General features: G+C 48.5%; 1 protein-coding gene across 2 annotated transcripts in view; it reads right to left on the bottom strand.

Annotated features, from left to right (window-relative positions):
- LOC149351102 (N-acetylgalactosamine-6-sulfatase-like) overlaps positions 1 to 26,042 on the bottom strand; it is a 58,476-nt gene that overhangs the window by 17,850 nt on the left and 14,584 nt on the right. Inside the window, exons 3-14 of one of the 2 annotated variants that reach the window (XR_016290517.1) lie at positions 19,547 to 19,621; positions 19,360 to 19,462; positions 18,634 to 18,777; positions 14,926 to 14,992; positions 14,543 to 14,670; positions 9,249 to 9,385; positions 7,877 to 7,980; positions 6,195 to 6,355; positions 5,733 to 5,835; positions 2,252 to 2,373; positions 1,651 to 1,773; positions 1,262 to 1,379 (exon numbers count right to left, since the gene is read on the bottom strand). Coding sequence is in view for 1 of the 2 variants with exons in the window: in XM_089580329.1 (XP_089436455.1) it covers positions 1,262 to 1,379; positions 2,252 to 2,373; positions 5,733 to 5,835; positions 6,195 to 6,355; positions 7,877 to 7,980; positions 9,249 to 9,385; positions 14,543 to 14,670; positions 14,926 to 14,992; positions 18,634 to 18,777; positions 19,360 to 19,462; positions 19,547 to 19,621 (1,262 nt within the window). In the remaining variant the exon portion in view is untranslated. Of the gene's footprint in view, positions 1 to 1,261; positions 1,380 to 1,650; positions 1,774 to 2,251; positions 2,374 to 5,732; positions 5,836 to 6,194; positions 6,356 to 7,876; positions 7,981 to 9,248; positions 9,386 to 14,542; positions 14,671 to 14,925; positions 14,993 to 18,633; positions 18,778 to 19,359; positions 19,463 to 19,546; positions 19,622 to 26,042 lie in introns of those variants that run through there. The other variant, XM_089580329.1, reaches the window with a different exon arrangement.

The raw sequence follows: 26,042 nt of genomic DNA, 5'->3' as shown, positions 1-26,042 counted from the left end.
GAGGCATGTGGCGTAGGCAAGTTTCTTTAGCAACCCCTTTACTTGGGCAAGAACGAGAACAAACGGTTACAAAACAAGCCAAGCAAAATAGCGGTAATGCACAGGCGCGACGCGAACAACAAGCACAAAATCAGAACACAAACAACTATTAACAAGAAGAAGGAAAACAACAGGGCGAGAACTATACAACAAAGTTACACGATTAAATCAATGTACAAAAGAATAGGACGATAACAGCGACAGAACAAAGAAAAGAGTAGAGCGAGTGGTGGAAAACGGTGGCTTAGCTGCGTAGGGGCAAGGTCCGGTCGCAGGGAGCGTCGGGCTGCGAAAGCGCACGGGGCTGATGGGGGGTTGCGGATACGGGCGAACTTGGGCCACGCGTCTTGGAGGCCGCCGTCGCCGCGCTCTACGCGTCAGACACCCGCCTTAGCTCGCTTGCCGACCACTTCCTTGGCTGACCTCACACACGTCCGCTCGCACCGAAATCTCCAAGCCAACTCACCGGCTCGCGGTTTTCCCGCCACCGCGTTCCCGTGACAAACAACAAAAACCAAAAAAAAAAGCAAACGAATCGTCTCGGCCCCGTGCACCAACGATTTGCAGATGTTGAGAAGGGGGGAGAAGAAACACGAAGAAACTGAAGGGGACGCGAAGGAGAGCTACGGTCCTAACGAGAAGCCTTCGAAGGTCGGGAATAGGGGGTGGGGGCATTCAACCGGCCGCTTCCCGACCCCACCTCGTGAAAGCGCTCGTTTCCCGGCGGTAATCCTGGGGAGGGGCGGAGTAGCCTTGACCCTCCCGTGTCGCGAGCGGTCGACTGGTCCCGCGAGGGGTGCAAAATTATCGCCGCCGCGTCGCGACATGCTTGCGAAGAACCGGCGCCGGGGCCAGCCGAGGCCACCTCGGTCGGAAATGAAAAAAAGGAAATAAGGCATGCGCGCACTTTGTGACAGTGACACACGCATGCGAGCCGAATAAACTCCGCTTGGAAAGCGAAGACAACAGAAACAGAAGCTTCCAATTGCCTCCTGGCACTCACAAAGCACTTTCGACCACTCATCTGGCATAGCTGAATAAAATAGTCATTTCAAACATATATAGGAAAACGGTCATTTCTTTGTCGGCTACGGATACCAGAATATTTAAAAAGCAGCAAGTCGAAACACCATTAGCAGATGTGCTAGTTCGCGAATAATGATACAATATCTCAAGCATATTTTTTTTCGTACATTTCTGCGCTTCAATACAGCCTACTTACCATGACAGCGGCGTCACACCAATCCAGTTGCGGTTTGCCCGGAACTAGCGCTGCCTTGTGCTCGTGGTAAATGTTGAGGATGGACGCCATACTTTTCCTATACTCTTCGCTTTTCGGGCTGCAGAACGAAGAAGACAAAAGAAAAAAGCGCGCTGCTCTGTACTGGATATGGCACGTTACAACAATGAAAGCGAAAAGGAACTCGACTGCTTGTAAAGTGCAGCGACTCGGCCGAAGAGGTCCCTTCTAATGAAGCGTGAAAACAGAGGCGCTCTATCTTTTTCCGGGTAAACTTTCCCATCATCCAGCAACGACTGCGCCACCGTTCTTACTTCGTGCCCGTTTATTTCACCACTAGTCGCTGTAATCATTGCATATAGAGTATTTACCTAACTGCAGACATGGTCAGGCTGTTCGGAGTGAACACGCGTTGCCGCTCATTTGCTCAGATTCTGTGGTGACCAGGATACTGGAAAGCAGCATCGACGGTGGATCGTCGCTGCAACAGATTTCTGCACAAAGTTTTTCTTTTTATCGCGCTTCTGTTCTTTTGAAATGCGCGCTGTGCCTTGCGTTCGGTCAAGTACGACACTTAGTGGCCGGTGAGGCGGCGAGACAAAAACCTCCTAGCGTCAGAGCCCCTTATGTTGTTGTCCTGTCCTCCACCGTCTTTTCGGAGGCTGTGTCTCGAAACGGTTCTTTTCTCGGCCTATTGTTTTGTCTCTCTCACTGCTGCATCTACACCGCCAGTGACGTCTGGGCTGACAGGTAGCAATCAATGCAAGTCGCTGACGTTCTGATATCAAAGGCAGGACTGACCATAAGAATCCTTAATCAATGCGCCCCTCGGGGCCGTATCCGGAGGAAGAGTGTTCCGTGACTGGCAGCGAGAAAGGCGCCGGCCGCTCAAGAACCGTACGCGAGAAAAGCTTTGTGACCCTCGCCCTAAGTGCCTCGACGCAGGCCAGAGAACGAGACCGGTATACGCACTTGACGGGGTACTTCTCGCCAGGGTCGCGTCCCAAGTGGAAGAGGACCGGCAACGCCGTGTGGTTCTGCTGTTCGTGCGACGTCACCTTGTCGACAACCACGCCGGGGCAGAAGTCGATGCCCTGAGCGCAACGAATACGGTAGTCGCAGCGACTCCTCACGCAACACAGGGAACCGTGCACCATCATGAACCACAGCAGCGCACTGAGCCCCGAACCAGGAATATTTATGGGAAAACTATGCTGAACACCGTTTTATTGACGAAAAAAACCCAAGAAATGCATTGTTCAATAGGAGCCCACTCCAAACAAAAGTGACAAAAAATCCGCCTCTGCACTGTATACCGATAGTCCTATACTCTGGAAGATATGCGTTACCGAGGGCTCTGTGGGACGCCTCTTATATCCGGGTGATGCTCAATATCTGGTGTTTAATTCCGTGGCACATTTCTTTGATATGCAGTGAAGGCCGCTTCTAGAGCACCGCACGAGGCCAAGGGCGTCCGCAGAACTTTTTCCAGGGGGGTGCACCCGATGTCTGGGGATGAGGGAGGCGGTAGGTTTGTAGTTGTTTTCTGGTAGGGCATAAATAATATCCGTAATTCCAAGGGGGGGCAACCGCCCCCCCTTGCCCCCCCTTCCGGACGCCCATGCACGAGGCATACTTTTAGACTATAGATTGTGCACTGTTGTCGCCTTAGGTTATCTTGCTTGATCGCTTCAAGGCCAGCTCCTGGCGGTGATTATTTGCATATTGGTGATTGTATACTGGCGGTATATTGACGCGCGACTGACCGCTGACTGCGTGCGACGCAGGGCCTGCTCCTGCCCCTTCCACCGCGTTAACAGTGCCCAAGGGGGAAAGCAGGAAGAGCTGCGGAGTTAAAAAAATCCTAAAGATAGGCTTTGGTTGGAGTGTATGCATCTGACTACGCTGGCTTTGTGTTTGTAGGCATCAAATAAAAGCTGGCAGGAGGAAATGACAGCGAAAAACACACGGGATTCATTCTGCTTGTACCAAAGGCGTAGCAGAGGGGGAGGCCGTTTTGCACCCTACAAAGTTTCCGCTTACTCGCTGCTTTCTTTCTTTCGGGCGCTTGCTATTTCTTCCATTTCTCGCCGCCTCGAGACATGTGGAACTATCGAGAGCTAATTAACGCAAACGCTGCCAAAAAGAACCGGAATTAAAATTGGAACATACTTTTTCGTTTCGCATGACATGTGGCAGTATATATATATATATAATAAAACCGGAAAGAAGCCAACAGCCACAGAAAACAACGGAAACAGGGGATTTTTCTTTTTAATTAATTTATTTATTTTGTGGTGTTGATCAGTTTAGAGTATTACTGAATATGTTGTCGCTTAAAGCTAATTGATGAGAAAAGAATTCATTTTTGATATATATATATATATATATATATATATATATATATAGCTTTGGATATTAGAATTTGTATGTGCGCTTTCCGGCAGCAATTTAATTAGTGTGTTCTATATGCTCTTTAAAGACTCCAGAGCGGAAAAAAATGATGAACCATGCATCGCTTTCGTCGAACACAGAAGTAAAATTATCGTCGCACACTGTGTCGCTCTCAACCTCAGACAATCCCGGGCAAAGAAGATTCTTGATTCATGGTTACGGCACTTCGTACTCGCCAGGATACACGAGGGGAGTGGGTACAGAAAAAAATCTCACTCTTTTCGTGCTTGACCACCTACATCAAAACAAATGCTAAGGAAGTCACTAAGGCCAGCGACGACCTTCATCAGGCTACTCTTGAACTAGAGTCTTGATTTGGGCTTGTTGGTCAGAATGCACAATAAAAAGAAGCAGCGCGAATGGACATGGACGAAAATGAAGCGCCAGTCCTTTTGTCTTGTGTTCGTCCTTGTCTATTCGCGCTGCTTCTTTCTATTATGCTCTTGAACTCAGGCCAGCACACGTATCAGCAACGAAGGTTCCGAAATTTATTTTTCCTGCATGATATGAGCGACTAAGTCTTTAATCTGATTTGAGAGCAGCGCTTGTTTCTTGTCCTGGTGTTTTGCGCTGTTCCATCACAAACCATAGTAAATGACCCACATTCCCGAAATCAAAACTGACGGACGAAAACTTTTAAGATGTTGATTTGGGATTTGGAGCATGGAAGAAACTTGAGGGGCGGAAATTAGGAAGCTGGATCTGTCACTGCAATTCAGTTCTTTTCTGTTGGGCAATAATTGCTCAGAGACTACATGGTGCACAACTCCTGAAACACAAGATTGGCACAAAACAAGAAAAAAATAAAGAAATGATGGTCGATTTGCGTAGTTGGGCCGAATGCGAATTTAGGTGCGCTATAGCAGTTCGGTTTTCGCTTTGGTTCCGGTGTTCAGATCCATTTCTCGCGGATGGCAGTTGTTCAGATAGCGATACTGGAGTAATGTCCATACATGCGGAATTGGTCATTCTCTACTTTCACAGACCCCTGGGAGTCTTGCTACCACTCCTGGCGCAGTGGTGCAGCGGTCAAGCGATGCGCCACTGCCCTTCTATATGACAGGTGCTGCTACCTCTGGGAGTCGGGTTGCTTGGGTTGGGCTGCGATCCAGGTTGCTTTTCCCGAGCAGCCTCTCATGACTAATTGAACTGCCGGCTGGCCCGATGGGCGGGCTTCTCACCTGCCACAAAACAGGCTTAAGACAAACACACAACGGCTAAGTGCGGGGAATGGCCCCTGTAAGTGCTAGCGCACTGAATATTAGCAGACAGTTTAGCATCTCTAAGTGCGGAATATTGCGCAGTAACACTAGTTGCGGTGTACACTTAAGGTCCTTACGTGCTAAAGGAGCTTGATCTAAAGGCCTTTACCATAAAAGCCTTTGGCATGAAGGCTTTATTCCTAAAGGCATTTACCATGAAGGCCTTCACCCGAAAGGCCTTTACCACAAAATCCTTTGAGCTAAGCGCCTTTACTCTGAAGGCATTCACCTTTAAGCCCTTCACCCAGATGTACCTTTCACCCAGGTGAAGACCTGCCAGGTGTACCCACCTGGCAGGTTGGCCACAAACCGGTGGCCAGTAGCCAGTAAAGAGTCACAGAGCCCTCGGAGACCAACCATCGTAACTAATGGCGTGCATTTGAAACGACTGCCTTGTTTGGCTTGCCGTGAAAGCGAGACATCAAGAAACGACGAAACGAAGGCTTCTTTTTTCGACACCCTATAGCCCTGACTGCGTGACGGTGAGCACACGTGATACGCGCGTTCTTTAACAGCAATTCGTGTGTGTACCGAGATAGTGGAGATCAGTTATTATTCTCTTTGGCACATTGGCATCTTAATCACAATTACGAAATGTGGCAACTGTCTCTCAGCGTAGTGAAGGTCTCTACGAGAACTATACTGCATTACAAAATGCGGACGCTGAATGCGTCTCGGCAACAGGGCGTCTGTGCGACGCGCGGGAATGTCCGTTGGGGCTGATTCGCGCAGCACACCTGCTTGAATTCCTCCCAGGAGTTTGTCCACGTCCAGAAATGGGCCTTGTACGATCCACAGCGCACCGCCATCAGCTCGTTGCCACGGTAGAAGAACACCGGCCTGCGCACGCGCCACATCTGCACTCAAGAGCTGCATGCGTCGCAACTTTGTGAGATGATAAAATTTGGAACAATTGTAATGCTCGCTGAATTTCATTCTCCTCATCAGCAACTCGAAAACCTCGTGTGATTACCACAAGCCGGCTCGTGCAGCCGACAGTGCTTGCCCGTAACCATTTCTTCTTTTATACCTGCTGTGTCGGATACCTGCCAAACATTTTTTTTCCCATGCTTTCTGGTGGTTGCCAGCAGGTCTTGGATTTTCGTCACTGAACGCAAGCTCCATGCAGGAGCAGACCCAGATGTACGAAGTCGACTGCAGCGCGTATACGCAAGTTCTGCGTGCAGGGTGTCACCTGCCTGTCGCGCTGGATCTGCGGGTCTGCTGGCGACAGTCCTCCGAGCAGCAAGGGCACCAAGCTGGTGCCATCCAAGACCAAAGTCGGTGGTAGCGTCACGCCGGCCAGCTCGCACAGCGTCGGCAGCAAGTCCAGCACCGTAGCTGCCACACCGCTCAGCTCCTGCGGGGGCACACCATTTGCACACACCGTTCGCGTATACTTTCCATTCTTTTCATTCAGAAAGAGGTTCAACTCCATGTTCAGTACAACTAAGTCCCACTTCTCTGTTGGAAATGCATGCTGCATGCGTCTGGAACTTGACATAGCAGTCTTTCTTCCTGCACACTGTTAACAGAAATTATCCCGAGTGGGAGTGTGAACAGCTGACAGCGCCGTTTAAACTCCAAACTACAGCGAAAGCTCTTACTGGTCGTACCCAGCTACGCGTAGCTTCGGTCGGTTCGCGACCACGCGACCACCCTTGCGTGCGCCTCGCGCTGCCTCCATCGTCTTAAAGGGGTTATGACATGGTCTACGAACAAATCGTGGTTTTACGCTGGAGCTTCTAGCCACGACGTTGTAATGCGTACTTAAATAAGAAGTAGGGTTCTAGGCTCGCATCTGAGCTAGAAATTGCAATTACAAATTATCGGCTCTAAGCCCTTCCCTCTAGTAGGGACGGCCATGCTGAAGCAGGCTGAGTGACGTCATGACCCGACAGCGCCGTCGTCTGTTGCAAAACTGCCACAGGCATGGTCGGTACTGAACAGAGCGCGCGCCTACTCTAGTCCGGCCGAGGCACATTGTGGTGAAGTTGCCGAGATCGGGCAGAAGCTAGACAGAAAAGGGAATTGCACACAGGCTTTCGATGCCTTTGTCCCCCTGTCGAGGAGAATGGATTCCCCAGCAGTACAAAGACCACGCATTTTCTCTCCAAGTCCTCCCTTCACCCCTCCGCTCCTATAGGCCGAGCAACGAACAACACCCTCCACTACGCTCACTACGCACAGTGCGCAGTTCAGTCGTTCAGTCACTTCAGTCGCGAGAAAGAAAGTGACCGTCCGCTTATGTCGTCATCACGGTCGTCATGGTTCGCGAGCGCGCCAGTGTTGCCCGACTGCCACATGGTCCAGGAGAACTATATAAGATTTAAAACTTCAAGCACAAATTACTCGTTGCACCAAATGAGCTCATATTTTGTCCAGTTCCTAGATGCATAGCGTATAACATGCAATAAGCAGCTTGAATCTGAAAAGTGGTGTCATGACCTTTTCAAGGGCAGTTTGGGAGGGCACCACGCGGCAGTCGAGCGGCAGATACCGATGGTCAATCGAGCGATCATTGCCGAGCATAGACGTCCTCACTCAGCAACACACGTGCAGTAACACACAGTAACACAGGCGCATATATGCGCCTCTTCGCATATATTCGCAATTGTATCCGAAGAGGGCAAAGGCCTCTTCGCGCCGGAAGAGGGCCTGCACATGCGCGTGGCACTTTTGAGCTTTCGCCCGATAGACCGTCTCCGGTATGCTAAATCTCTCTATTCTCCGGTGTGCTAAACTCGTCTATTAACTGTGCCGGTGGCTTTTACCACTGCTCCGCGGCAAAATTAGCGTGTGCGCACGGGCATACCTGCACTCATCTTCCGCGCGCTGCGCAAGCCGCGAGGTGGCAGAAAGGCTACATTCTGAGGCTCACCTTTCCAGCCGGGACGGTGTCGGGCCACCAAGCGATCGCGGGCTCTCGGAGGCCACCTTCGAATGTGGTCTGCTTGCCACACAGGAAAGGTCCGTTGCTACCTCCTGTGGAATCCCGTGATCGGTTAGTACTCATCTAGCAGCGCTCGTCCAGCTTCAAGAACAAGGCGGACATGCATTAAAAAAAAAACAAAAAAACCTGGTCATGACAGCTGTTCTACAACTCCATCACGAGGTGTTACTAGTATAAGCATATATTTTAAAGTTTCGTAAATTCTATTCTTCTATATTATGTACGATTCTCGTCGAGTTCGTAATGAATGCCGAGGAGCGTAGATGGCTTCAGAAACATCCGTGCGGCATTGCGTCGGAGCACTACTACTGCGACTCGCGTGACTCGGGGAGAGATTTGTTGCTTCGTTGGCGATAAAAGCTACATTTTCGGTTTAACTATGATGTATGCATGCTGTAGTGCGAGGGAGCAGCCAAACTATATGAATTATCACGCTTTCGCTTACTTTATGGTGACAAAGGCGCTCTCAATAGCTTCATCCAGAAATCACTGCCGCGTAAACCACAGTACATGGCATATACGTAGAGCTCTTCGTTTACGGGTAAAACCCGATTTTTGCCCGATTCTTGCACCCCGATCATATTTCTTAAAAATCGGCTTAAACCCGATTTCTTCCTGAAAATGAGGAGCTTATAGTCGGGTACAACTCAAGAACGGAGCTGCAGATGCCCCTCAAAGGAGGCCCTCCAACCAAATGGCGCGTCAACCGATTTTGATGACACTGCGGTTAATTCGATTAAGCCGCGGTTATCCCTTCCATCTGCCACCCCCTGTGATTTCACGATATAGTCGGATACAATTAAAGAAAAAAGCGGCTTTTCCCCGTCAAAGGTCCCCCTTCCAGCCAATGTTGTTGGTCGATTCTCATGAACCTGCTATAGCCGGACAATGCAGGGAGTGACAGATGAGAGGGAATAGTACCCTCCTTGCATTGTTGGGGATGGCTTCTTCCAACATTGTCATGTCACTTCCTGAATTTTTCGCTAGCTGGGCAATGAGAATCAGCTGAAGCCATTGGCTGGAAGGGGGTCCTTTGACGGGGAAAAGCCACTTTTTTTCTTTATTTCTATCCGACTATAGCAAGTCCAAGGGGATCGGTCAAGCGGGAGGGGTGAGAGTCGGTCAAGGAGGAGAATCTGTCGATGCCATAAGCTGGAGGGGGAGGCATTTGCCGATTCGTCGGCGTCGATTTGCGACGCCCGACGATTCGTCAAGCGCAAATCGACCAACGCAGCGCAGCAGTCCAACGCAGCGTAAATCGACGCCCGACATTTGCGCTGCGTTCGACCTGTGAACGTGCCTCTTGTTTTGCTGACCAGCGCTGCTCCGTTGTCTGACGTGAAGAAGACGAGAGTGTTGTTATCCGTGCCGGTGCGCCGAAGTGCGTCCAGTATGACGCCCACACTGTGGTCCAACTCCATCACGGCGTCCCCGTACCTGCAGGGGTCGCCAAGAGGAAGGCATGGCGAACGTGGCTTCCGGGAAGTGCGTCACGGGTTACGCTTCGAATTTATTAGCATATCGGGGACGTATTAGCGTAGGAGTACTGTGTTTGTATATATGTACTGTGTACACGAGGTGTCTATAAAGTTGGATAACAAATAAATCTGCCGGTTAGAATTGTTCAGGTTCTTCTTGATTTCTTTATTAACTGACAGCGCATATCGGAAGGTACTCAGAGGTTACTGTCCGGTTTCCCGTTTGTCCACGTCGGGGAAAAGAGCTGCGCCCTTCACGCCCTTTAAGGGCAGGTCGTGATGTCGAATGCGCTCCAAGAGATCACACCATTCTCCTCACCTGCGTGCTTGCCACCTCCTCCGCCAGCTCTGAAGGGCCGCTGTGATTTTCTACTTTCCACGGTGCTCCTGCTCCAAACACATCCTTCTCTATACACATACGCCCCTCAGCTCTTATTCGAGGCTTCACACATCTATCGCCGACCGACCGACAAACCGACCGACCTCTCGGTCGGTCGGTGCCAGAGGGTCGGTGCCAGAGGGTGGAGCCCTTAGTTAAGGGCCTTATTGGCTGCTGTGATCCGGCTTGCGCGGTCGATCAGTCTGCGCTAGTTGTCCAGGCCTGGGCTGGAAAGAGTGGCTTTCCATTAGGAGGGGAGAGAGCTTTGGTTTGGGAGGCTGGGTGGGGGCATTTCCACATGGAATGATGGGTGTGGAAGGTTTGGGTGTCCTTCGCAGGACGGGCATCGCTCTGGGTATCTGGTTGGTTAGAAGGTGCGCCTGAGCACGAGTATGGGGGAGGTGTTTGAAGCTGGCGCCATTTGGCAGCTTCTTCGTGGATTAGTTTTGCGTGTGGTGGAGGGAGTGTTTTACGGGATAGCCTGTGGTGTTGTATAGTGTGTATACTTATATAAGGAGGATACTTTTTGCCCTGTCTGGGTGTGGTCGGCCTTCCACCGGTGCCTGGAGGGCGAGATATTTGGCTATCGCATGAATTCGCTCATTACCAGGGGGAGACGTATGCACAGGTGTCCAGACTATAGGTGGACCGGCGGGATGTATTTGTTTCGGTGCAGGATTTGAGTGCAATCAGCGAGATGCGTCCTTGCGCATAGTTTCGGCATGCTTCTTGTGAGTTCGATATACCGTATTTTCCGGTGTATAAGACGCGACTTTTTTTCAAAAATCTTGTTGATGCGTCCTATACAAGGGTGCGTCTTATACGCTAATTTTTCCTTTTTTTGCGAGTTCAGAAATTACTCAGGCTCTTGTTGAAGTTTTTTTCACCGAACAAATATCACTACCAATGACGCTGTTGTAGCATGGTTAATATTTCAATTCGTGGACCGTTATGAGCCACTTTTTTTAAGTGAACTTTATCATGAAACGACGGGGATGATGACTTCCTGGATCGGAAACACGCACCGTTTCGGAGGCCCCAAGCAAAAGTAATGTGAAATGCCAAAAGATGGCGACAAACACGCTTCTCGCCATTGTCAGGACAAGCCAAGACAAGCCGGCGTTCTTTTTTAGCCACCCTTTGCAACTTTCTTTGCTCCGTGTATGTAGTGAGAAGAGAATGTGTCAGTTGCGTTGCCTCCAGAAATGGGCGAACTTTTTGATACCACATTCGAAGATGAAGACTTCGAAGGTTTTAAGCAGAAATAAAATGTTGTTATGGACATATGGGCGAGCTCTTTCGTTCTTTCTTTTTTCTAAAACGTGGGCGGGTATGGCGTGAGTGTTGCCTTTTTCGATCACTTAGCGTTTGCTTAAGAATTTCTCACCGGTACGGTGAATTTCGTGACGGTCATGCAAGCGTGTTTAATTAAGCCTCACTAGCCTAAGTGGCTAAATTGGGGTGCGTCTTATACACGGGTGCGTCTTATATACCAACTTTTTCAATGACAGCCTGCATATATGGCATGTGCGTCTTATACAGGGGTGCGTCTTATACACCGGAAAATACGTAGTGTTAATTGGGTTGTCTTGGGGGCGAGTGCTGACAGCGAGGGCTATTGCACTTTTCTGCTTCCGTGCTGTAGTGGGTCCGTATACTGAAGCTGATATTATGGCTTCGCCTCTCCTTTGTAGTTGGACAGTCTGCAGCATCCGTAGAGAGGGTGTCGTGGTCGTCGCCGTATGTTCTGTTGAGAGCCTTGGCCCTTGCCATTGCTTCTACCGGTGTACTATTCGGGGTGCATATTTCGTGGTATGGGTGCTACTGTAATGCGTGCTCTCATTTTTGTGCTATTGGTCTAGGTTCGCGTGGGGCGAATTGTCTCAGGACAAGTCTCTCCGGCGGGGTGTGTTTCAGTCTTCCAATTTTATTGCCGACGACGGTCGCTTTTTTCGAAGATGGCAATATCAATGCTAACGCATTATAAACAGGTGAAAGGCGCGCGTCGCAACGGCGGCAGCTGCGTCGAACATGGAACCCGCTCGTGTCTGTTGTCCTTTTCTTCCGTTCAAACTTGGCTATGAATTGCCAGCTAGGTCGATCAGTCACTAATATCGGAAGTGTGACGGGTGCTTCGAATGTGAGGGCACCACGAACTGCAGGATGATGCAACAATTAACCTTCATGACACAGAAACAGCGCCGAGAAACGAGAGACGCAGCCAAGCCAAAATCAGCGAAACGGCAGCAGGATCGCGTTCGCATGCTGCGGGCGAGGAATGCATTTTACAGTGGCGTCTCCAGCGTGTGATGCAGCCAAGCCTTCACGACGACCTTGGACACTATAGGCCGTATAGGAAGCGTGACCGGTGGACAAGGTTTCGCTCGCGACATCGATCACTCGGTCACTGTCCTGCTGGGCGACAGCACGGAAGACAATCACAGCGAAACGAGTGCATAAAGGTTTGTTTACTGACGACTCATATACATGGTCTGTTCTGAAAGTAGTAGGACTCATTTTTTTAAACAAAATTTATTGAAGAGAATAGTACAAACGATTACAATTTTTCAAGGTAGCACCCTTCCGCACCTACACGCTGCTGCTAATGAGTTTTACAGTTTTCGTACGCCTCCAGGAACGCCTGGACCGGAATGCTGTTTAGCTCCCTCGTCACGGCCTGTTGAACCACCTCTACCGATCCGTGATGCTTCCCCTCGAGCGTCGATTTTATTCTCGGGAATAGAAAAAAGTCTGGCGGGGCCAAGTCGAGGCTGTAGGGGGGCTGAGGCAGCGTTGCCGCCTTGTGCTGGGCAAAAAATTGGGGTCCTCATTCACATGATGAAGAAGGTCCTACCGGTTGGCCTTTTCCTCCTCTGACAACACTCCCGGCACCAACTTCGCGCACGCTTTCCTCATGGATAAGTTTTCTGTCACGATGTCAAAAATTTGGGTTTGACGAATGCTCAAGTCATCAGCAATCATTCTGATACTCATTCTACGATCACTGTTAGGTAAATGTTTCACTCGCTACACATTTTCGTTGGTCTTGCTGGTCGAAGGGCGTCTGGAGCGGTAGTCTTCCTCCACTCTTTCCTTATCTTCTCGAAAAAGCTTGTGCCACTCAAAAAACCCCTGATCTACCCATGGAAGCGTCACCGTAGGCCTCCTTAACCATGTTGCGAGTCTCTTTGCCCGTTTTACAAAGATTTACTCAACATTTGATAGCGTATCGCTGATCCAGTAAACGCTCGACGATTCTTCGTGACGAGACGTTTCGACAGGGCTTCACAGATACAAGCGACCTCCTCTCTTCAACGACCGAGAGCTGACTGCTGATTTTCCCCAGCATTCCCAATATCCCCCTTCAACGATCCAGCACGCGCAGACCACCTCTCGTCCGCCCGTTCGCCCAGGAAAAAACCAGTCCTACTACTTTCAGAACAGACCATGTATATGGCAAGAAAACGTGGTGCAGCACGACGCATTCCTGCCATGGGGTACTGGAGGCGAATAGCACGCAATTCTTTTCATTTTTTTTTTTGACAGCGATAGCTGTCTGTGAGACCTTTTCCGGCGTGAACGACATCGATGTCGTAGTATGACGTATCAGCATCCACGCAGCCTTGTGCTTCACCAACGAGTCGCGCGTTACGTTCGGAGTGGGGACAATAACTTTCAGAACAAGGATATCATTTATGAAGTCGCACCATTTGCACTTCTTCAGACGCTGTACAACTGTTCTAGTTGAAACTCTCGCGCACCTCCTTCTATTTAAAGCACGAATCATATTATTACGACGTAAAGGTGTTTAGACTGTACGTGACTGCTATACAATTAATACTGCTGGATGCAGTGGCAAGCAGTGCAAAAGTGCACTTTTTTTTAATCCGTCTCTCACGTAGTGTGAATGCTACCCCTAGAGCGCAATTCGCCTCGTCTTTTTTATTGAAACGAAGTCGCAGTTGCTTTTTGTAGCTGAAAAGCTTTCAGGCATCAGGCCAGAATCGCAACACCACGGTTAAAAGGCATGCATGTTTCGGATGCTTACCCTTTTTTTTTCCAACATCCAGTATTAACGACGGTTCGAAAACTGAATAGATCTACGATGGCGTATGTTAACACGACTTCATTGTGGTGCGGAGTGGTACCTTGCAATAATCGCAGAAATTAAATACACCCGAATTCATGGCATACCATAGCTCGAGAGTACACATAATTCTGCTCTATTTTCACTGCATGATGCCAGCAAGTCTTGAACGGAAAGTGACCACGTATTGATAAGAAGTTGAGGTAAGCTAAAGACTGAGAGCTAGAGATCGAAAAACGATGCAATACCTAGTTGCCATCTACCAACCAGACTGAGCAGACTATAGTACCAACTTCGGTGCCTTTCACGTGTATGTATTGTGTTGGGTCTTCCAGTCCAGTTATTTGTTTATTTACTCGGTGGTGAGCGTATGCGGGAAGAACAGAAAATTGGGCTGTAAATATGCGTCCTCACTTAATATATATCCTCACTTAATATGCGTCCTCACGTAAATATGCGTCAAGAAAGGATCACGACGCTTGTCTTCTTGTGATCCTTCCTTCGCGCTTCTGTCTGTCTGCGCTGAACTTGCTTAATATGGGAGAAGAGACGCGCAAATTAACCGTGCAGCACATGCATGGATCCACTGTCGTACCGAAATAAGGCAGTCTCATTTTGCTGAATGTCTTGAGTAGCCTGAAATCACTCACGGTCCTCTCTGGCTGCGGCTCCTGAACTCCTCGGACGAGTAGACGGGCGCGTGCGTAGCGTCCGGCGCCCAGTACAGGAAGAAGGGCTGGCGCCGCGCAGCCTGCTTCTCGATGAAGTCCACGGCCTCCTGGAAGGAACGTCCGGGTGCTTGCAAACGCGGCCAGGGCAACAGTCTCCCTAACGTTGCCCCAAAGGCAAGCCGTCGCTTTCCATTCCTCCAGAACACGCCTAAATTTCGACTAACTTTAACTTACGAATCTTCACTGTTCTGCGACGAGGACTAACTCTACACTGAGCTGCACCTTGCTTCACCGAGGTGAGCTCGGTGCAACGGTTTCGTAGTTTCAGCAGCATATTAGGAAGAACCTGTTGGGATGCCTACCTGAGTGTACAGCTTGGTCAGGTTGGAAGTGCTCGTTGTCAGGTTTATTGTGAAGTCCTCGAAGTACCTGTAGGCGGCGAAGCACGTCAAATATTTTGATGACTGTTGTAGCGGGAAGCAAAGTACAGGAGTACAGGAGTGGTGCCAATTTTATCTCCTGTTAAAGGGACACTGAGGAGAAATTGGAGTTGGCTTGTATCGATAGAAGACTGCTGTTACTGAAAACAAAGCTCTAGCTTGTAAAGTAAGGTAGAAAAGAGCAAGAACAAAAAAGGCGCGGATGATGCACATGCTCTCCAACAAGACCTAGACAGAATCAGCGAACAGTGTGTAAATTGGTATATGAGATTAAGTTGAAATAAAACCGTCTGCATGACATTTACGAGAAAGAAAAAAAACCACACGTAAGCAGTCATACAATTGAAATGGCATAACGTTAAATCAAGTTTCACAGTATATACTACGGTGTTTACTTTACATCTCAACTAAGGCGGCAGAGACGGGTAGATCATGTTGCAGCCAGAGCTACGAAAGCGTTGGGCTTTTTGCGTCGAAATGGCAGATCTTTTCCTTTACCTACTAAAGAATTATTGTACAAGACCAATGTTAGGTCGATTCTTGGATATACCTGCAGAATTTGAAACCCTCCAGCGGTACGAGACAGAGACAAATGAGAAAGGGTCCATAATCTAGCTACCCGGTTTGGGTGAGGGATTTACAGTAAAGATACTTCTGCGGAGACTGTGAAATAAACACTTCAATGGGAGCACTTGGAAATCCGTCAACGAAGTTTTCCCCGCGATTTATCATTGTTCTGTTGGTATTGAAAAGGCGAAATATTTACTAGCACCTCGCTATATCTCTGACCGCCTAGACCACAGTTTGGTACGGGAGATCGCCGCTAAGACTGATGTACTTCGATTGTCTTTTTTTCCCGAAACAATACGCGGTTGGAACAAATTGCCTGCACAAACTGCTTGTATTGTGTCTAATGATGTTTTCTTTTCTGTTCTACACTGACCATTTCAATTTTGCGGTTCTGTGAGCTTTTTCTTTTTCTGTTTTGTCATTGTTTCTTGATACGATATTGATTTGTACTGTGGCCGACTCTGCTTATATCATGTTTTCTCTTTCTGTATATCCTCTCCAAATGCAATGCCTGTGGGCTCTGTTGGTATAATAAACAAATAACTACAGATACCGCTGCCACAGGCCAATCTCGAAAGTAAAAGCGCGATGACGAAATACTCTAAAGCAGCTACAGATCGTTGAGGCTGACAAACGTGGATGAAGGTTATGCGTTTCAGTATTGAAGTATATAAGTTTTGTTTTGAAAACGCTAATGCTTTTTCACCACACGGGGAAAACGGAAAAAAGCAACCTGAATGTTGCAAGCCAAAGAAAACCTATACTTGGCGGCGCAACAGGCGCCCAGCTGAGTTTCGGTATGTTTTGGTGCTTCGAAGCTACGAGCTTTGCGTGCCCGCGTGGTCTCGTCTTTGTCGCGACACGTTTCACAAGTGCAGTGCAGCAGAGAAACTCCATGTGCCCGACTAAGGGCTCCTCGGACGAAGTTCATGCTGCGCCACGCACCTGCGACGAGAAAAGCACCTGTGCCTAATGTTTAGCTAATGTTGCACGAGCCTCCACGAACGCAAACGCACCGCTCGGCGTGTTCGCTCCGTCAACGTACCAAGACGCTGGGTTGCATAATCAGCGCCACGATGAGACTACTATTACACAATTTAAATATGTCCGTACGTACCAGTTACCACTCATCAGTCGTGACGGTGGCTGGGCGGTGACAGCTGCCGCAACAGTAGCTTGGCTTGCTGCTGATGCTGCCGACTCCTTGACGCTCGGACTATCCTGCCAGACCCGCCGCCTAAGCCCTCAAAAGCATTGCACGCTGTGTAGGGTTTAAGTTCTTGAAGTGCAGGCCGTAGTATTTTCGCGAGAACTTTGTTGTCGGGATCGGGAGCGGAATCCATCGTAACGCTGGTGCAAACGTGAACGAAGCGAAGGTAGCGATGGCTGACACAGGCCGTCAACGGCTGGCAGTATAGCTCTCATTTCGGCTGCTGCTAGGCTGCACCGCTCGTTGGCCGTAATCACGGAGTCCCTGTTTAAGTAAGTTTACGTCACTTTTCGGCTATTTCGTCATCAGAGAGTCCTGAGTTTGAATCAGAGTGGCGGGAAACAGTTTTTAAACTTCGAATCCAAATTTATTAGCAATAAATGCATCTTTCGCCGCTGGACAAGCGACAACAAAGCCACAAAGTAACAAAAAATTGTACAGTTGTCCTCAGTGCCCTTTTAAGCAAGGTATCAGCGTTCAATAGTTCTAAAGTGTTATCTACCTCGCAAATGATCTACAGACCGTACAAGTAATTAAACATCTGAGGCGATGTGATCAATATCGGACTTGCACTGTTTTTTGCGCTGGTTAAAGCATGTCGACAAGGTAATCGGACGCCCGCGCACGTCAAATCCGGTGCATGAGATATGGACCAGCATGATATATGGACCAGCATGATATATGGACCAGCATGAGATATGGACCAAAGCAAACATCTGTGACATGCACACGCGGCAGGCATCGAACACAAGTCAGGACAAGCCCTCGAAACTTTTCTGATCCGCGCATATGTTTCATTGCTCGTATGGAATACATTGGGTATACGGTAGGGAAATGAAATAGGAAACTGCCAAAGTTCCTTGGTATGTTCGCTTGTTTTTATATTTGCGGTTGCATAACTAAACGCACATCAACCGCGTGGACACTTTTCTCATTTGTAGCAACCTGCAATAAGTGCGTTTCATGTTTCAGCTTCAGATACATGTGCGCGACAATACGGCAATGGAGACTTTTCTACCTGCAGAGATCAAGCTGAGAGTAAGCTGAGACCGCAGTGCGTGAACTCAGCCGCTAACTTCTAAGTCGCCGCGGTAACTTAGTGGTTATGGCGCTTGGCTGCTGACATGAAGGACGCGGGTTCGACCCCGGCCGAAGTGGCCGCATTTCGATGGAGGCGAAATTTGACAGGCCCATGTGCTGTGCGGTGTCAGTGCACGTTAAAGAAACCCAGGTGGTCGAAATTTCCAGAGCCCTCCACTATGTCTTCCCTCATAGCCACAGTCGCTTTGGGACGTTAAACCCTCATAAACTAAACCATAAACCAATCAGACGCTAACTATAAGTTATGGGCTTTAATGATTTAATACCATGCCTCTACGGCAATCTATCGAAGCCTAACGGACGCTATACCGGTAGCGCATTGTAACAACAGTTAATGTCGTTGAAGCATTTAAATGTTTCACTGTATTAAAGAAGTTAGAAGGACCAAAATTCTTGGGCTCATAACTGCGTCTTGCGATTAGCTTTTTGTTCAGAAAACGGGGAATGCTACAACAGCAGACATATTGTTTTCCTTGTCACGGAGACACTGTATGGCAGTCATGAATGCGGGCGGCGCTTCACTACAGAATAAAACTGTACGCAACTATACTGCGTTGCAGAGGCCGGGCGCGGAAAGCAACTAGGCTTTTAGATGGTTCCGATGCCTGCCCAACGCTGGATTTAAGTATTGTTCATCATTTTATATTCCATTCTCTACTTTCCCCTTCCCGATTCCGTACGCGTGCGAATAAATTTTGATACGATAACAGCGTAGATGAAAGCGGTTTCGTTTGCTCTTAAAACTGTACCTGCCGATCATGTGGTCATCGCGGAAGAAGGCGATGTTTGGCCGTTGAACGTTGTCGTAGGGTCCGAAGTGGCAGTTGGACGAGCCGAACCACTCATGGAAACCATGTCTCAAAGGCAGGTACCGCTCCTGGTGGCCAAGATGCCTGCGACGCGCAGAGGCGTACTGGGTGCATATGAGGTAATGAGCACGCCTGAAATGCAGGATCGTTGAGGATAGGCTAGCTCTTCGCTCCCGTTGTGCACTGACCCGGAACGAGAATTGTGCGGTGAGTAAACAAAACAAAATTCGTGCAAAATGTCGCGCTGAAGTCTGACGCTAAACATTCTGGGGATCCAAAGCTTCTCTTCAGGACAAAGTTGGCCTGTTGCGAGGGATTAGTTCAGCAGCTTTGGTTATCGAGAAAAGCGCCAAACATCCTTCAGCGAGTGTGACGTGCCTGTCCACGGTCACGTGCTTCCTATATATCACCCTTTCCTCTCCCTCAATTCTCCTCTCCAGGGAACACTCTACATGAACAGTCATTTCAAAGGTTTCGTTCCGGAATTCTGCGCTGCCCGGCTGATCTAAGTGCGATCCATTTAGTTCAACTATCGGATTCTGTTCTGCTTCGCTTCCGCGTTTTCGAGGCAGCCCCAATCTCCTCCGCCTGCCCGCAGCTTGGACGCTAACCCTCCAAGGCGAAACGCTGACCCCGCAGCAATGCGTGCGTCGCGAGACCTCGCACCATTTTCCGACGATCTTGTTGCGATAGCCGGCCTCGGCCAAGAGCTCAGGGATGAGCACTTCTTCGTCCTGGATGCCGCCCACGATCTCCTGGGGCGTGTAGCCTGCGGGGGCGCATGCGGGATGCGCGGTATGTCAGCATGGGCCCTGCGGTCACCCCACGCTGTGCGCACATGTGGGACGCTTACCGTTTCTAGAGTGGTTGTTGGAGGTGTAAAAGCCGTTCCTGATGGGCAGCCGGCCGGTCAGCAGCGACGCCCGGGCTGGGCGAAGAAAAAGCGTGGCTCAGCGCTGGTCCGCCGTTCGTATTTCACACTAATTTACCGACACATTTTCCCAGTGACAAGCAAACTACGACCCAAGAATAAAACAAAGAGCGCCCCTCAAAGGATAGCCTCCAATCAATGGCGAGTACCTATAGCTTTTCTAGGTAAAAGCAGCGCACTAGCGTGCACAAACACGAGAGAAGAAGGGACGAGGCACAGCACTGACTAACAATTGATAGTTTTATTCAGAGCGCCTCTGTTTAAGTACAAGTAGCCACATCTGATAAAACACGGGAAAACAAAGACAATGAAATCTACGATGATACAAGAAACTCGTGTTCTTTTTTTGATATGGCGATGGATGGAGTGCTAACGCATGCCGTACCTAGCTTCGCAATTTCTGAAGCCTCAGTGGTCTCTCTTGTGACTGTATCTTTGTGATATGCTACAAGTTCACATTTCTCGACCTGCGGATGACAAGCACAATCACGGAAATGAATCCCGATGTTGCTAGCAGCATTTTGAAAAGGATTGGGGATAAGACGGGAGTGGACGTTGTATTTTCGGCTCCGCTGCTATTGGGTAGCTTGTGTACATGTGTAAATGCACCGGAAAAGAACGTAAAAACTGTCCCCGTCTGCATGAAAAAGCACCGAAACAAGTTTGTACCCTGCAAGGGCAACATTTTCTACTCTCTCCCTCTGTCCTGTGGCAACTACTATGTTGGTCAAACTAGTTGTTGTCTTAACGACAGTCTGAGGGAACACTGCAATAATGTAAAAGATGCTACTCGAAACATCGGCATTCATGCCGTGATTGGGCTTGTCATCCGCAGGTCGAGAAATGTGATGTTGTGGCATATCACAAAGATACGGTCACAAGAGAGATCACTGAGGCTTCAGAGATTGCGAAGCTGGGTCCGGCATGCGTTTGCACTCCATCCATCGCCATATCAAAAAAAGAACACGAGTTTCTTGTATCATCGTAGATTTCATTGTCTTGTTTTCCCGTGTTTTATCAGACGTGGTTTCTTGTACTTAAACAGAGGCGCTCTGAATAAAACAATCACTTGTTAGTCAATGCTGTGTCTCGTCACTTCTACCCTCGTGCTTGTGCTAGTGCGCTGTTTTTTTCTAGAATGTCGTACCAACTCGCCCACCGGTCTACGCTTGCCAGGCGTCGCGGTCAACAGCCTTGCACCGGCTAACATATAGCATCGCAGGTGGTTAGTAAATGCAATGCGGTTGACCACGATGTGATGACAATAAGTAGACGTCATTGGTTGGAAGGTATATTTTGAGGAGCACTTGTCTCTTCTTTCTTGAGTTGTACCCGACTGGTTGTGTTCGATGGAACCGACAGTCAGCGCGCGTGTGTGCATGTTTGTGTGTGCACACTATCAAACTTGTTTTCTTTTCGCACATGCTCTCAGTGAACTATATACGCAGAATTTAGTCATCCTCGCCGCGGTGGCTCAGTGGTTATGGCGCTCGCCTGCTGAACCGAAAGACGCGGGTTCGATCCCGGCCGCGGCAGTCGAATTTCTATGGAGGCGAAATTCTAGAGGCGCGTGTACTGTGCGATGTAAACAACCCCAGGTGGTCGAAATTTCCGGAGTCCTCCGCTTTGGCGTCCCCATGGCCTGAGTCGCTTCGCGATGTTAAACCCCCATAAACCGAAACCATTTAGTCATTCAGAATTACACGCTACTTTGTTGAAAGAGCGTAATTCAGTGTTCTCTTGTGAACGGCGCACCAATTTAGACATACACTATTACGTGTCGAAATCAGTACGAGGGGGTACCCAAAAGAAACCGGAATAATTTTTTGAATCGGCAAAGCTTCTGTGGTACCGCGTTTTGCCGCTAGGAGCGCATAGAACGAACATTTCAGAGTCAGTAAGCCGAGTGCCGTTGCTGAAGGAGGTCAGACTAGTTTAGGCAGAGCTTTAGAGTGACGACTGGTTTGTGTGAGCGTCGTTTTTGCAATGGCTGATGTTCGTGAACAGCGTGCGCCGGTGAAATTCTGATTTTTTCTCGGAAAAAGTGGAACGGAAACTCTTGAAATATTCAGAAAGACGTTCAAGGACGATGCTATGGGGACAACTTAAGTGTTCCTGAATTAAATCCTGAACAAAGCTACAGTCATGCCAATGGAAAACTTCAAATTCACCTCGCCTCAAGAAAGCTCGCCAGGTGAAACGAAACCTCGAAACAATGCTGATTTGTTTTTTCGACGTGAGAGGAGTCGTCCATTGAGAATTTTTTCCGCAGGGTCAGACAGTTAGCCAGGCTTTCTACTTGGATGTTTTGAAAAGATTGGGCAACAGTGTTCGGTGGAAGCGGCCTGATTTGTGGCAGACGGGTGACTGGTTTTTACATCATGGCAATGCCCCTACTCACACAGCCCTGTTTCTACGACAAATTGGGACCAAAAATGGCATGACCTCTGTTCCTCAACCCTCATACTCACCCGACCTTGCCACGTGCTACTTTCTTTGTTTCGTAGAATGAAAGGACAGGTGAATGGAAAGCGTTTCGCTGATGTTGCTGAGGTGAAGAAAAAAACGACGGAGGGACTGTCAAGCATCAGAAAAGATGAATTTAAACAATCTTTTGAAAAATGGAATGAAAGATTCGACAAACTTATTATTGTAAGTGGAGAGTACTTTGAAGGATATTAAAGGTCTGTGCTTAAAATGTGAACAAATAAGTTCAAACAAAAATAAGTCCGGTTTCTTTTGGGTACCCCCTCGTATAGGGGTACTTCCTCGTCGCATCGGCATCGCGGCACTTGTAAAGTTTCTTTTTGAACGGGTGCCTTTATAGCCTCACTTTGCTGCTGGAATTTGTTTCTTATTGTTTTTCAACGCTGGCCGGTTTGTTATTAATGCACTATAAATGTATTTGCTTATATAGGGCGTTCTACGAAATCTATAACACACCTACAAAAGGGCAACGCACATGCGCCTGCAAAAGTGGCACCGACAAAAACACCTGCACAGTGGATGCTTCTCCACAATTACACCCATCCTATAGGTTAATGTTTAGGAGGAGCAGACAGGTACTTGCAACTCTTGTGATTTATGCATTCTTAAAAAAATGGTGACGTGTCCTCCTTAGGAAATTCTAAAAAGGTTAAATCTGTACCTCCACACTGACCAGCACAGCCCGTGCACCCGCCTGGGTACAAAAGACACCAGCATGTGGCGTTTAAAGAGTCACTAGAAAACGGAGGATCATGCGAAGACGTGGTAAGAATTAGGCGTACGGAGTACCAGACGAGACCAAGGTGAGGGTGTGAGCAAGCGTACCCGAAACGTTCATGGAACATCAACATGGCGAAGTTTGTCCCAGTCCGGACACTGCTTTTCGCCGTTGATTAAAGATAGTTTACTTAATCTGGAACCAGGGAAGGCACAAGCGGTAAAAGTATCTGTGCGCTTCTAGTTGCAGGTTCCTTTTGTCAGAAAGGGGATCGTATACATTTTTAACTCGCGCTCTACAATGAACTGTTATGAAAGCGTAAAGGCACCCTTAGCAAAAACTAATACGTTTGGAATATACGGAGGTCTATTTAAAATGTATTTTAAACATATTTTGTATTCATGAATGCACTAGAAATATGTAGGAAATACGTTTCTGAAATTTCATGCTTGGTATTCGAAATATATTTTTAAAATGTGCCAAAAATACCTCACTTAAAGCATACTTCGAGCACTTTTCAAATACATGAAAAAATATGCATGCAGTTTCAGCATCTTGTCAGTGTATTAAAAGTGTATTTTCGGAAATATGAAATTAATTCATCGAAAGTATACTTCAATTCTAGAAAACGGGCAGCCCTTGTAAACGTATATGTATGCAGTTTTAGCATCTTGTCAATGTATTAAAAGTGAACTTTCGTAAATATGAAATTAATTCATCCGAAATATATTTCAATCCTAACAAACGGGCAGTCCTTTTAAACGTCTTTGCACACTTCTAGCTGCCATGAACAGTCGAGTGCTCGAAATCGTGTTTCGGGAAATGGCATTTGCGTGTCGTCAATGTATTTGAAGTGTACTTCCGTAAATACGTAATTAATTCGTCCAAAGAACACTGAAATTCTAGCAAATTGGCAGTCCGCATTAGCATATTTGCAGCGCACTACAAGCTGTCGTTGAACAATCTAATGCTCAAAATCGAGTTTCGGGACATCGCATTTTGGTGCTGGCCATCTATTTAAAGTGTACTTTCGTAAATACGCAATTAATCCGTCTGAAGTATATTTAAATTCTAACAAATGGGTTGTCCGCGTAAACATATTTGCATTACACTTCAAGCTACCGTGGAACAATCTAGGGCTCGAAATGACGTTTCAGCGAAGAGTGAAAACTTTCCCTTTCTTGTCATCCTTTCGTTTATGGTAACTTCTAGCAGGAAGGTGATCACCACTTATACCCCTGCTACACGGGCGCTTCGAATGCCTTCCAGACGAATGTCATCTAACGATGCTACACGTGTTCTGTCTAAGGGAGTGCTTGAAGATAATATTACGCCAATGAATATTAACCGCGTCAGCATGAAATTTCCCCGGGAGTGCGCCGATGAGGACGACTGCACTCATACTGTTGTTTACATCGCTTGTTTACATAACATAAAACGCAATCTGCGCTTTAGTTCTAATAAACAATCTGTTTTCTTTTTTACTGGTTGTACTCGTGATTGTTTACGCAGTGCTACAATGTGTGGTGTTAAGAGTGGACGACGAGACCTGGCGCCGGCGGCAGAAGCATAGACGACGACGGACGGGGGTTGTTGCTCTCCAAATCACCGAACCTCCGAACCGATCGAAGGACGCTGTCTCCCACGGGCCTGGGAGAAATTACTGTCAAACGAGTGTCGTCGTTAGGCAACGATGCGGCGAGAACTTGGGACAGCAGCAGCAACGCTGGAAGCAGAGATGCACATGAAGCACGGCGGACAGCGGTATACGTTGGCCGAGTCGGCCTTCGGGTCACCGAACGGGATGATGCTACGCAAGGTCACGCTGAGCGAGGCTGCTAATTGAAAGACGCTGTGTCGAAGGGGTCTCGTGCTTCGGCCATCCGGCGGGGGAGTTCGAGAAGGTTCAACCACCTGCGAGGAGACTGCGGGATTCTGCTTTCCCACGGAGGCAACGCACAGAAAACTTGTGGCAGTGGTCAAGGTGACGCATCTGTGTTTGCTGACTGTCTTCCCCTTCTCATCCCCCGAGCTGTGAGCGAGCGAGAGAGCTTCAGCACCGCCCCGTGCCGTGGGTGGTACCGCCAGCGTCATCAATGGCCCATCCGATTGGACAACGGTATTCGAACCAAGTTCCCCAGTCAGGGATCTGGGGAACTCGAACCGTATTTAACGGGATGTTGTTGTGTGATCGGAGCTTTGCATTGCATTCCATTCGATTCTCTTCTGTAAATATGTAGAATAAACCCTTCTGTACAGTTTCCTCGATAACGCAGTCCGACATCGTCATTCGGAGCCGGTACCTGCGGGGCTAAACGAGTTAGTCATCTCCAGGACCCCTCCGTCTCCAACACTGGTTCCAGCGGTGGGATAGAAGCCCCATCTTTAACACTGGTTCCAGCGGTGGGCTTGTGGGCCCGTTCCTAACACTGGTTCCAGCGGTGGGATTGTGGCCCGTTCCCAACACTGGTTGGCAGCAGCTGGGATGGACCGTGCGACATCGTACTTTCTCCACGGGTGAGCGTTTTGGCTTTTGCTATGGGATTCGCCAGGCTTTAAGATTCAGAGAATAATCTTGACTGGGAATCAGGGCTTTGTCGTTTGAGAGGGGTTATTCTCAAGGCATTGTTGTGTTAGCAGAGCCAAAGCGGAGAAAGCGTTGTCATGGACCTAATGAGATTGTACAAGTCGGACTTGCTGTTGATATGCGAGGAACTGTCGGTTGAAGTGCCTAGCAAACTAACCAAAATTGAATTGGGCGAATTCATTCTTAAACAAGTCAAGCATAACGATCAGTTGCTGGTAGATACGTGGAATTTGGTACAAGGGGAAAAAGCCCGCAAAGTAAAAGCTGACCAGGAGGCTAAAGAGAAAGCCGACCAGGAGGCTAAAGAGAAAGCCGACCAGGAGGCTAAAGAGAAAGCCGATCGGGAGAAAAAAGCACGTAAGGAGCAAGCTGATCGAGAGTGGGAAAAAGAGAAGGAACGGCAACGGCAACAGTGGAAGGTTGAAATTGAAACAAGGAAACTAAAGATATTAGAACTTCAAAACGAAATACGAAGAAAGGGTGGTAGTGTGAGAGCCGGAAGTCCTGAAAGAGCAAGCGATGCTTATGAAATAGGTCCGCAGATAAGACCCGAAAAGTCTGTGACCGTAGCCGCGTTGGTAAATCGCGACACCACGAGGGAAGTGGCAGAGAACGCGTTCAACCGG

Source organism: Amblyomma mixtum, chromosome 3 (assembly GCF_055824585.1).
Source record: "Amblyomma mixtum isolate Tamu chromosome 3, ASM5582458v1, whole genome shotgun sequence".
Lineage (NCBI taxonomy): Eukaryota > Metazoa > Arthropoda > Arachnida > Ixodida > Ixodidae > Amblyomma > Amblyomma mixtum.
Note: the sequence above shows the minus strand (reverse complement) of the source record. Positions and strands in the feature narration are given on the sequence as shown.